This window comes from Rhipicephalus sanguineus, chromosome 11 (genome assembly GCF_013339695.2).
Source record: "Rhipicephalus sanguineus isolate Rsan-2018 chromosome 11, BIME_Rsan_1.4, whole genome shotgun sequence".
Lineage (NCBI taxonomy): Eukaryota > Metazoa > Arthropoda > Arachnida > Ixodida > Ixodidae > Rhipicephalus > Rhipicephalus sanguineus.
The window spans coordinates 78,995,598-79,008,824 of NC_051186.1; the positions used below are offsets into that span (position 1 = coordinate 78,995,598).

At 46.5% G+C, this 13,227-nt stretch overlaps 1 protein-coding gene across 1 annotated transcript in view; it reads right to left on the reverse strand.

Moving 5' to 3' along the window:
• Positions 1–8,542: 8,542 nt before the first annotated feature.
• Positions 8,543–13,227, reverse strand: part of LOC119375611 (ATP-binding cassette sub-family C member 3) — a 47,675-nt gene continuing 42,990 nt past the window's right edge. Inside the window, exon 16 of the mRNA XM_037645828.2 lies at positions 8,543–9,123. Coding sequence (XP_037501756.1) covers positions 8,958–9,123 — 166 coding nt within the window. The 3' untranslated portion in view covers positions 8,543–8,957. The remainder of the gene's footprint in view (positions 9,124–13,227) is intronic.

Genomic DNA, 13,227 nt, shown 5'->3' on the forward strand with positions numbered 1-13,227 from the left:
AGAAGCAGGGACACCACTGCTCGGGAGCTGTTGGAAGCTTTTCGCATAAAAGCACGAGGTTTATTATGCATTAGTGACACTTCATTGTTCCTTTCGCAGGCAGAGAGCACGTTCTTGCATCACAGGTTGTGATTAAGATGGTATCTGATTGTTGTGAGCGTGCCCTTTTGCGCATGTCTATACCTCTGTATTGCATTGCACAGACGTTATCTGTTCGTTGTTTGCCTCGCTTTCTGCGCATGCGTTTGCATATATATATACTACAGCAGTAAATTTGGAATAAACAGTCGAAAGCTTGCGCTCCCCTTAACCCCCCCCTGGTGTTTTCATTGCGCGAAACAGCCACTTCCGTGGCTTCTGAAAAAAAAAAAAAGACACCTACAGTACGAGAAAATTTAGTATGGACATGCTCAGCCCGATCATTCCATAGCATGTTTCGTGGAGAATTACTCCCAGAATTTTCACTACAGGTTCAATTTGAATAGATTTTGAGTCGATCATTAACGATAAATCGCAGTTTAGGGCTTATTTATTGGACGAAAGAGCACAGATTTTGTTTTTGGCGTGTTTTTAATTAGCGAATTTCTTATGCTGCAAATGTTCAGCCGTTCCAAGATATCCTTTGCTGTGTCGAGTAGTTTATGCAAATCCCAGTCCTTAAAAAAATAATCTGGTATCAGCTGCATAAATAATGAATGTTGTAGTATTATCGATGTTTGACAAGTCGTCCACATACAGATTAAAAAGGAGGGGACCCAGAATACTGCCTTGGGGCATGAAATGTGACAGTTCTTTAAAACTAGATGTGTAGCCATCATTACCTACTTTTGCTGTCGGATTTCAAGTAAGTTTTTATGACATTTATAAAGTTCTCCCGAAAACCATATTGTTCTAGTTTTTTAATTAATGTAGTGTGGTTAATTCTGCCAAATGCTTTTGAGGAATGTACGAAAAATTATAAGTGTATATATTTCCTTTTCAAATGCATCGAGTATGATTACTTTTTGCAATGGTAGAGCAGTTTTCGTTTAGCGTTGCTTTGTTAAAGCAAATTGAAAATGCGTCATAATGTGGTGCTTGGTTAAGAATGACACTATTCGTTCATGTAATAACTTTTACATTACTTTAGAAAATACTGGTAAAATAGAAATTGGTCCGTAATTGGTCATGCTATTTTTGTCACCGCCTTTGAAAATAATAGACTTTGCCTATCTGAAGACGACTAGAAAATGTGCCTGAGAGGTGGCGGCTTTAGCCTAAGCCTCGGTCATAGAATCCATCCATATTAAAAAATTGCTCTGCGACGCTTGCCTGGCTGTCACACCGCGTTGCCCACTCGGACCGTGAGAAATCACGGCCAGGCTAGAGGGGAGACACAACGCGCGTCGCGTTTCCCGTAGGGCTTCGAGGCCGGCCGTGGTGTGATCGTTCTGTTAACTCTTCAACATTCCGCGGGATGGCGACCGTAGGCGAAGCTCAGTAAAGAAGCTCAGCGTCCAATAACCGACGCGCTTTTGGCTGTCACACCGCTTTCTCTGATTACGCTCTCCCCGTGCGAATTGAACGGCGTGAGTGTGAGCAACACGAACCACGGCGGGTTGCGGTAGCCAATCTCGGAGGCCACGAGTAATGCATCATGACACTAAAGGCCTGACCACACGTACGCGTTGCAGCGCGTCAGCGTGTGACTTTTTGACGCGGCGCCGCACGCTCTCCCTATGGAGAGAGAGGGCGCGCAGCTTCGCGTAGCCGCACGCCGTCTCTCCCCATAGGGAGAGGGCGCGGCGCCGCGTCAAAAGGCCACGCGCTGACGCGCTACAACGCGTATGTGTGGTCAGGCCTTAACGAGCACCGACTGTGAGCGCTTCAGTATTGTCAGCGCGGCGGATGCTTTCGCTGCAATATTGCAGAAAACTCGATTTTCGGTTAAATGCGGCGTCCACAGTGATTCGCTTCGCTGACGACGCAGTTACGCGATCAGTCTTTCGCGTCAGCGTGTGACGCCTCCTCGCCAGCGTAGGGAGAGGAGGCATCACATGTTCATGGACGTTACTTGTCGGAATGGAGATGTACCATCAGGCGTCAACGTGGGTGCGTCCACATCAAGCGGTGCTATAGCTTCCAAACACCAATAGACATTGTGAATGTCCTCGTATATCAATGCATAATAAACATTCAACTACTTCTGCGAGGACAAGTTTCAATTTCGGGCTATACCGATTGCTATGACGGAGGGATCAACCATCGTTTTGTTACTATTCAGTGTACCGTGTTGTGCCATTCCTTTCATACACGAAGCAACTTTCCCAGAAATGAATTTTATTCAAACTATGATATGTGGATTATCTGTAGCCCTTCGCCAGCTCATTATTATTCGTTCATTTTCACGACGTTTTCAAAACGTGATATATTAGGATGCTATTCAACAAATGTCCACTTTTCATGCTTTCATTAGGATGACGTGCAATGTAGTGACACAGAGAGACAGGGGCATGCAAAAAGCAGCACCGAACGCGTTTTCTAGATTGCAAATAATCAGTAGTCCACCACGCTCCTGTCTTATGGCAAGCAGTATGTCGGGCAGATGAGCCGATGCCTGAACGACCGACTCCGAGAATAGGGAAATAATGCAAACAAAGGTGGCGATGGATGGCTAGCACTACATTGCAGCACGTGTGAATGCGGAGCCTTTTTCCAATATACCGCTGAGGAATCGTCTCACCAAGACGAATTAATACGACTGATCATTGAAGGAGTAAAAGTAGCAGCACTGTATCAACAGCCCATCCGTCGCCTTAACAGAAAAAGAACTGCCATTTTTGTATGTAACATGATAAGTGCATTTCGTTATACCGCCGTCTATTCATATTCACTTGCAGTGGATTGTGCATTCTTTGTTATAGTTTCATTACCAGTATCTAGAAAAGAGAGAGCCCGTTGTCTGTGCGCATAGAACTACTGCGGTGAATGAGTGACGCGTGTGAAGCGTATACGCGTGCTTCAATTTTTATATCAACCTACTCGTTGAAAGTTAGCGCTAGTGTTGTGTTCTCCCCTGCGGTCGTTGTCCTTTGAAGCGCTTTGGATTGTCACTCCTCTGGCATATCGGCTTCCTCGGAAGTGTTCCAGAGAACGCTAAATGACATCTTCAAAGGCCTTCAGGGCACAAGAGTGTATGTAGAGGACATATAATCTGATGTTTGTCAAAAGAGGAGCACGCATATCGACTTAGACGAGTGTCGCATGGAGCCTCAAACTGGACAAATACGCTACACGTGTGAAAAGAAAGCAATTTTTAAGGGACGTGATCCATGAAGATGGCGTTACACCAAACAAGTCCTTAATAAGGAGTATGAGACAAATGGCAGCACTGAGTGACAAGCTAGGAGTACAAAAAGAAATTCTTGTCATAATAAACTACTCTAGTAAGTTTTTTGCCTTCACTGGCGCAAGAGGACAGCGCCGCTAACGTACTTCATCAAGTAGGACAGTGTATCGAACGGACGGCTAATTATGGAAAAGAATAGCAAGAACTGTGTGATAGCCTGAGTAGAGCACCACTGCTAGCTATATTAAGGCAAAAGCCTTGGATGCCTCATGGAACGCGAAAAGTGACCGTCAGCATCAGCTTAACACGAGGAACGCAAAAAATCATCGTCCTCTGATGGCGTCACCGCATGACGTCATCATGAAGTCATAGGACACCACACGTTGTGGCATGTCATCATGTCGTCACTATGGCGTCACATAACATGGCGTCACATGATTAAGTCATCACATAACACCGCCGCTTGCTCAAAGTTGGGTGATCCCGCCGGCACTACGATACCACGTGAGGTGCAGGCAGCTTGCAGTGCCTCCGATCCCGGAGTCAGTGCAAAACCACGCTGGGTGCAGAGAGCTTCCTAGGGGGGGAGAGAAGGAGGAGGGGTTAATACATTTCACAGAGAAGAAAAATAACAAGAAGATAGCTTTCACCATCCAGTCGTCTTAGGGAAATGCATAAGGGATAGTGTGACTTTCTGACGCCAGGGAGCCTACAAAAGTCTGCTGTGATGCATCGCAACTTGGGATCGGGGCTTCGTTCCTCCGATGCCACAGCAACACATGGAAGCCAGTCGTTCAGGCTCCCAGAGTACTGACCCAAATGCAGCAAAAATACTCACGAATTGAAAAAAAAAGAGATATGACAGTGCTGTGCGGCTGTGAAAAATTCAATAGTTTTGTGCACATGGGAAGGTTTATCAAGACTGATTATCGTGCTTTACCTTGGTATCAGTTTTGCAGAAAAGGATAGAAGATATGCCGTGCAGAGTGCAGCGTTTCTTTATGCGTTTGCTGCGCTGCAACCATGAAATCAAATATGTCCCGGGAAAGTTTATGGTGCTAGCCTACATACAAAGGCCCACCGATGACACGAGCGATGCCGACAATAAAGACGCACAAGTGTACGCAATACGCATTGTTTCTTTACATATCAGCGCGTGGAAGCTGCTGTCTGCTGAAACGAGCTGAGACGAACAGTTAAGGATGGTTATCGCGAACCTGCAGCGTCGGAAATCACCCGAATGCCGGTGAAAATCACTCGAAGCAGAGATTTCCCATAAACGGTGTACTCTTGTACTCCTAAACAACTGCAGTATTGTGATTCCCGCTGCTTTAAAGAGAGAAGCATTACAGTAGGTCCATCAGTGCCATTTGGGTATTAAAAAGCTAAAGCAAGACCAACAAGACTGTTTTGTCCCGGCCTAAATGCCGACGTTGAGGAATCTGTCCAGGCGTGTAGAATCTGCATAAAGTACGCATATGCACAGCCGCAAGAACATAAGATGCGTTCGGTTTCGAATAAGCCGTGATGCGGAGTTGGAATAGATATTTTGTGTACGCAGGGCAGGACATACTGGAGTGCGTACGACGCCCCTTTAATCTTTCCGGAAGTGCAACAGCTGAAAGACACATCAGCGAGGGCTGTTACAGAAGCTTGTAGTGCAGTGTTCTCTCGCTACGGCATGCCTGTGGAAGTTTGCTCTGATAACAGGCCGCAGTTCACAAGTCGAGAATTTGCGTTGTTCACGCGAACATATGACTCTAACTAGAGTTACTGTATATGCTACCTTTAGGTAGCAGAGTTGCGCATCCGTCTTCCAACGCCGCTAGCAACCATGCATTGCGGAGAAGCTGCCGCTTGGGCGAATTATTTTATTTCTCGACGGCGCCGCTGCAGCGAACTGAATTAGCACTAGCCATCGACAGCCAATGTTTATCGCCAGTCTTCGACACGCCAGACAGGTTAATCGGCGACACGGTAGGCATGACGCCTGCAAAAACGAAGTGCGACATCACCGCATAGCTGTGGTTGCTAGCCGGACCTATGCGCTACTCTGCTACCTAAAGGTAGCATATACAGTGACTCTAACTCTAACCATGTGACGTCCAGTCGCCAGTTTCCACACTCCAACCGTCTTGCGAAAAAGGGCGTGCAGGTGGGTGAAGAGATATTCAAGAAATCCACAGAAGCCAAGAACAACTTTTGGCTTTGTCGTATCGCTTGCAGAACAACGGCCCTGGAGACAGGCCCGGCGGCATCTGAGAAAGGACTGTAAGGGACAACGCTACCAGACGTGAGATGCAATCCTGCCTGCCACCTGACTAAATATTGTCAAAAGAGCTGCGCACGAGAGTCACAGCCTCCACTAGCATCCGGGTGCATGGTTGGTTAAAGGGCCCCTGACAGCTGATTTTTTGTTTGTGACATTTATGTTGCAATAAGTAGGTCTATGTCTTGTAATCACGGAATGACACCGCAAATGCTCCTACGTGATGTCTAATTAATCCTAGCAGCGTTAATTAGGGTCATTTTAAGTGTAGGTTCAAAACGCGCGCCGAAAGAGGATAAGAAGCTAGCGTCGCGCCTCGGGGCACGCGTGATGACGTACGCTCAGTATTTGGTGACGTCAGCCACGCGCTTGTTGAACTGCCAGTTGGAGAAGTTCGTCTGCTCGTCGAGCACGTGGTAAACGATGTCATCGCTGTCAGACGCACGCTGAGGTTGCGATTGTCTTGAACGGAGGATCCTGGCAATGCAGCGGCTGAAACCGAACGCGTCTCCTCGCCGCAAGGATCGTGGCTGCAATTTGTTCTAGCGCTCCGATGCGTTCACCTATAGTGGACTCACTATGCATTGCTCTTTTTGTTGCCACCCGGCAGTTATTATTATTTTTTTTTTTACAAGCGTCTAGCGCTGACAGCATTCCTTGGCGCCGCCGTTGAAGAACGGTAAGACGCCGTGAGCTGGTGTATCACTGGCGTCTGAAATACGGTAGCTGCGCCTTAGTCGAAGCAGCTGTAGTGAAATATAAAGAAAAACATGAGTATGATAATAAATTATAACGATTCCAGTTCACTACAGACGCCGCTAAGACACCGCAGTTGTACGTCCTCACCCGAAAGCGCTTTAATTTTTCTTTCTTCTAATGTGTGGACCTGCAAATAATAAGGACGAAAATTATCATCCACAGCCGTATGGTCCACTGTTCGACCTCACGCACTCGCCGCGTGCAAGTTGCCTAAAATGAGAATGAAATTTTTTTCAATCGCGGGTACAATTACGTGTGTAAGTTGTTTCAACCTCCTGAAACCATAGAGTTTCCTACAATACTTACTAGAGGGAACTCTGGCGCTAGTGTCTATGGGAGCTGCAACGCATGACGCTTCAGCCAGCATGGGAATGATGGGTAGTACACAAATTTGTCTAAACTTCGTACTTTCGGCTCCGTTTAGCTCCGCGTTGGCTGCATCCGCTTTGTCCTAAACGAATTTCAGCAAAAGTCAGCAGTTTCACTTCGCCACTTTAACTTCTTTAGGCTCAGCGATTCAAATCTGGTCACGAAGTTCACAACGATCCATTCTTTTATCCGAAAGAAAACCAAAACATAGCAATAAACAAAGCCACAAGTACGTTTGAAGCCGCAAGCACGAAGACTAGGCAAATTTGTGTACTACCCATCATTCCCATGGAAGCTGAACGATCGCAGCGCCAGAGTCCCCTCTAGTTCATTTTAGGAAACTCTATGCCTGAAACAGCCGAGTACGATATTCATTGGAAGTTAGTCGAAGCGAACGGCATACACGTTCTCTGTTAAACGCGTTTCACAGTTTTATTTGGGCATCCGCAGCAGCTCTGCGGACGCAGCCTGCCAGCCATTCCCAATGACAGGCTGCGTCCACATATATGTAGTGGGCGCTCAACTGAAACTGTCTATTAATGCACGGCACCGCTACAACGACGCGGAACGTAGAGAAATGCACACAAGAAACGAGCGCAAGCGCCTACAGCAGAAGGGGCGGTGCGACTAGAAAAAGTTGCACTGGCGCCACCTGGATTTTTCTTCGCCAAGACGAACGCCTGAACCCTCCCATTCGCGCCAATAGGAAGTTGGTTCTAGTTTACTATAACCACAGTGCACCGCGCGTATTTCTGGCTGTGACGTCGACAATACTTGCTTTACCTCTGCAACGTCACAAGGGGCCTACGTCTACGTCATACTAGTGGTTACGTTGATAGTTCAAAGTTCAGATGAGCACTCAGGCTTACTTTAAAACCAAATTAAAATATGTTAAAGGCAACACTCGTCAGTCATAATCGGTCAGAAGTGCCCCCGCATGCGGGACTATGAAACCACACAAGCATCTCACGTTTCCAAATTCGGTGTCAGGGGTCCTTTAAGAAACCTGCGCAGGTAACATAAGCTCAGCTCATTCAGCGTTCCCAGTTCGCTCGGTCCTGCGACGTACTCACTGAGTATAGAAGGCAGCTTCGACGATACCTTTAACACATATTGTGAACTAAACAGTGTTTCCGCCATCGCCGCTCCGAGGGCAGCGATGATGACACAATCAATGACAATAACAACACGTCAACGTTATCTCCCGTCGCATCCCCGGGGCCCAATTCAACGTCAACCGCCCATAAGTCACCCTCAAACGATACGGCAACAGCGCCAAGACGATGACTCAGATAACAAAGACCACCGAAGCGTCTTGCATATCTGTCCTTTCTTGTAGCCATGGCTTTGTGTTAGTGGTTGTGCGCATGGAAACTTTGGAATGTTCTGACTGACATTAACGGAAACCTGTGTTCTTGTTTCGATTCTTTTTAACGAACGAGAATGTGTCATATCTAAAGCTGCAGATGCTACGTGCCTGTGCGCATGCTCGTAGTTAACGATTCATTCTGCCGGCCAATCGAAGCGCGTGTGAGCGAAGTGTCGCGATACAATGCAACATGTTTTCAATTTGCACACAATTTCATTGCAGGAGTCGCCGTTGGGAGACTAACTTTTGACGACATGCTCACCTACGCAGTGCCACAGCCGCTGCAATGAGTACACGAAGCCTACAGACAGAAATTCGAACAAGTATTCATAACACTTCTTCAATAATACAGCACGCCTGTTTCTGGCGATTTTAGCATAGTGGCTCCTGTCGATAAACCACTTATTGAAAGAAAATGAAACATATCTGCACCAGAACATGACTGACAGTCATAGTTTATTGCCTTCGTCGACACACTGGCGTGTGGCTTCTGCTGGCAACATTGACACCAACATTTGGCTTGGCCGATTTCTTGACTCGCGACAGAGCTTCTGGCCAAATGTTTTCGAAAGCGCTTGGAGAGAAGCGAATTCGTTAGGCAAACTTAAAGGAAAAGCAGGGCCATCGAGGGCAATGAATAAAATCTGCGGGGTTCTCTGAGGATCTCTGCGAAGACTCCAGTCTCTCTTTGTCGGTGGTCCTTGAAGAGCTCGTTCTTACACTTGTAATGAGGCTATAAGGCTATGAAGAAGAAAACAGGACAGATTCCTGCAGAGGTTTCCTACGTAGTCCAGGTCTTCGCAATGTCTCGCGCCACTGCTTGCACCTAGCATGGCTCGCGTCTTCTCTCGGCAAATATTGAGTTACAAATGAGTACAAACAGTATTCCCCGGCTCCGCACAAAAACCAACGTCTTCCGGTGTTAGTCCTGCTGTCTTCAACATGGCATGAAAACGAGACTGTGGATTCAGTGCGAGCTCAAGCGTGGCGCCAAACTCGGCAACACGACCGCCATCCATCACGAGGATCCTGCGTGAAAGTGAAAAAAATAAATGAACAGTACATTGAACGTCGTGATAAAAAGAAAATGCGGTTATGATTACGGAGATAACAACTTTTAACTAGTAATTTTCTTACGTGTGACGTTTATGTAACCACTAAAATGTCTAGCTGTTTAAAATGGAATTTGTAGACCATGACCTCGTCTCAGTTTATGTGCCATCACTCACTAAACCTTCGGAATGAATGCGTTGTAAGAATGAGTTAACAAGCATGACAGCTTAATGGGGAGTAATCATTTCTGAAACATCGAAATGCACAAAGTAATCATTTTTTATTTATAAGCACAGCAATTTAAAATCCTAATCTTTTCTTCTGTCAAACTATTTGCCCATTTATCCCCTCCCCCAGTGTAGGGTAGCAAACCTTACGTGCATCTGCTTAACCTCCCAGCCATTCCTGGCTTCTCTCTCGCTCTCTCTATTCTTAGACAAGCTTTCGGAGATCCGGACGCTGGCGTATCTCCTGTAGCCCCAAAAGGCAAAGCTCGCAATAAAGAAAACATTTTTTATGTAGCACGTTGTTAAAAATTTCTATGTTAGGCGTTCCAGTTTAGTACTTATCTACGAAAGCATTTTATTTCAAGAACATTGTGTTCAGATATATATAGACATGAAAAATTCTCTGACATGAAATGCGACAGCAAGAAATTGGAATGTCACACGAAGAACGGCAAGCATCTCGAAACTTGTAGCGCACTGCTCAAGCACAAAGGACGCCCGAAAAGAACACGCACACGACGAGTGCGAACTAACAACTGTCACAGCGAGACACTTAAAGCGCACTGCTCAAACACTAGGAAGGAAGCACGAAAAGAAAGCACAGAGATATACAGGACGAGCGCGACCTAAAAACTCACAGTTGCCACTCCTTTTTGTTTGAGCAGCGCGCTGCAAGTGTCGACTGTGCTAAACAAAGTAGCCTCAGTTTGCCCATTCTAGCTAGCAGCGCACTCCTTTCACAAATGTGGCCGCTGCAGCAAGTGAAGTAACCTTCGTGTGGTTTATAGCTTCAACGCAAGCTTTATGATGTAAGCACAAGACGTACAAACCTCCCCCCCCCCTCCCTCACGAGATGAGCGCGCGAGCATGGGCGACCACGCCCTGTAGGGCAAAGTAAAAGTCGGAGGCGCGCATCCTAACTGCTGCGAAACACGAGCGGGGCGACGAACTTTAAAACGCGCCCTTCGCGCCATCTCGCGGGTAATAGTGAACACACTGAATAGCATCTCCGAGCGCGCGCTTCAGGAAATATTCCTTGTGAAATACATCTCTTTGTGGATTATATATATATATATATATATATATATATATATATATATATATATATATATATATATATATATATATATATTATTTAGGCCGGTCCCGCGGCCGAAACGTCAGTCCTTTACTGAACAATTTTTCATCCGTGCTTGATTTTTTGAACTTTTACTTTCGGGTCCTTTGTTAGCACTTTATTATAGATATATATATATATATATATATATATATATATATATATATATATATATTATATATATTATAAGGAACATCGCGCCAACGGCGACGGCAAAAGCCGGTCAGAGTTCCAATAATTGATATCGCAATAACTTATGCACGCTTATGTTTATTGAACTTTCTTTGTCGAGTTTAACGTCCCAAAGCGACTCAGCCTATGCCAGATGCCGTACGTCAGTGCTCCGGAGAGTGTCGACACCGTGCGGTTCATTAATGTTCAGTGACACGGCACAGTATAGGGGCCAATAGCCCTTCGCCTCCTTCGAAATTCCGCTGCTCGGATTGAACCCAGGTCTTTTCGGCTCAGCAGCCGAGCACCGTCACCACTGCGCCACTGCGGAGGCTTTATCCTTCGGAACTGAACTTGCGCAATAAGATTATATATTTATTATGAGGAAGAGACTTCTTAAATGTTAGTGAAGTGTGTTGGTTACTCAATATCGTTTACTACTGAGAATTTGGCTAGTTGGTTTGGATTCACAATTACGCAACGACGCCACGAAGTACGACGACATCACGGACGAATACATGGAACACAAGCGCCGTGTGCGGCGCTTGTGTTTCGTGTATCGGCGTATCTGAAACACTGCCGACGCCACTTCTCTTGATCTACACTACAGTAACTTCTACAGGTTCTGTGATTTCGTGGTTTAGTACCTTGCACATCCGACCTATGCATTGTAAGCAGATTAGGCCTTATGTATACTCACGGTAGATAAACCTTACATATACTCACGGTTGATAGTAGATAGTAGAATAACGCTAGATAATGAACACTCATAGATAGTGTTATAAAATAGCCACTTTATTACGATTCCTAAACGTTTTTAGATGCGAAGCAGCTTTTGCTCGGGGCTGTGTCCGTCCCTTGGCGACCGTCCGCTTTCTACCACCTAGCATAGCAATCTGAGCGCGCGCTCGCGCCAAGAAGAAGTCTTCTTCTTGTTCTTCGACCGCCTTGATTATGATACGTGCAGAGCACTTTAGGGGCTCGGGCTGCCGTGTCCTGCCCTAGCTTGGGGTAACGCAGACAAAGTCATGTGTGCTGGCACGCGCTAGCGCGTTCGGGCCTGTGTAAGGGGCTGGGTAAGACGCTGCGGCCTCTCCCCCTTACGCTCTCTCAGCAATCACGTGATGGCGTTGGGGAACGAGATTCTGCAGACACGCGATGAATCCGCGTGGCATGCTCCAACAAGAGTTCGGGACGAGTAACAGCAACATCAACTACAGTGAATTCATGGCGTGCTCCACTTGCAAGGACGCGTTAACATCGAGCGAGGTGCCCGTGATCAACGGAACTTTAAGTCGACCCATGCGCTGCGTCGCATCCACACATGGTCCCCTTTAGTGGGAGATGGTGTAATTTTTAAATGCGAAGCATTTCTTAGCGAACCTTTGGCACTTTGAGCGTTTCTATCTACGTATCTATCTATCTATCTATCTATCTATCTAGCCGCCTACGTCTGGGTGCTCTCATGGTCGCCTCCTTAACCCAGTGTAGACCAAAATTGGCATGGGAGGGTAAGAGGATTTGACGAATATGATTGTCGGGTCATGACATGAATAATGTGAAAATCCTGTCGTGCACGTCGTCAAACCCTTTCCACTAGACACGTGTGGCACATACCCGTTTGCCACGGGCCGCGGTGTACGGGTATGCACCACAGGTGATTGACAGTTTATATCTACCCAGGAACGGCGAGAACAGACATTGGTAACTTAAACGCGAGAGCGTTAAGAAAACCAACATCGGCAGCGTTGACTTGCCGAATGGAAAGAATGAAAATTAGGATCCCAGCAGGAATCGAACCCAAGCATTCTGCGTGGCAATCAAGTATTCTACCACTGAACCACGCCAGACTTATAAACTGGTTTGGAAAATCAGCCTACGCAGGCGTAATACCGGTGCAACGTCAATTGTGGTTGTGGTGCTTGCTATCTAATTTTACAAGAAAGCAATGAGCAGTACATGATACTCCTACGATGTGTACTCGTACGATACAGGCGTCATATCAGATTAGCGTCTGTTGTTCCAGTGTTGACTCCGCTTTTATAGCAGTCTGATAAACACTACATTCTTATCCCTATGATTCAGCAAGCTATATTGAAACATTGCTCGACCCCGGAGGAATACATTAGCAGAAGTTAAATATGATATCCACATCACCGCACCGTAAAGTGCACTTCGTCCGCCAGAATGACGCAGTGTCCTCTTCATTTCTTACGAGGCTGGGTGATGGCCTCACGATGACCGAGGATGATGCCAGATTGGTTGGCAACCGCTTTGTAGACTAGGCAACGTAGGCCACATACGCCCAGGTAGTCTACGAATACGACAAGCGCCATCCACTTATGTTGTTCTACGTAGCACTATCCAGACCTACCAGCCTCGGCCGCCTATACCTCTCCAGCGCGAAGGGTGGCTTCAGGTTCCGACATGTCGCCGGCTCTATCGACTCACAATTTGTCGACGAAATGACCGAGGCATCCACGAATTCTAACAGCTCTACTATACCACATACTTCACTACACCGTGGACCCCTTGTCACCGCGATCACGACCGGATCCTATAACA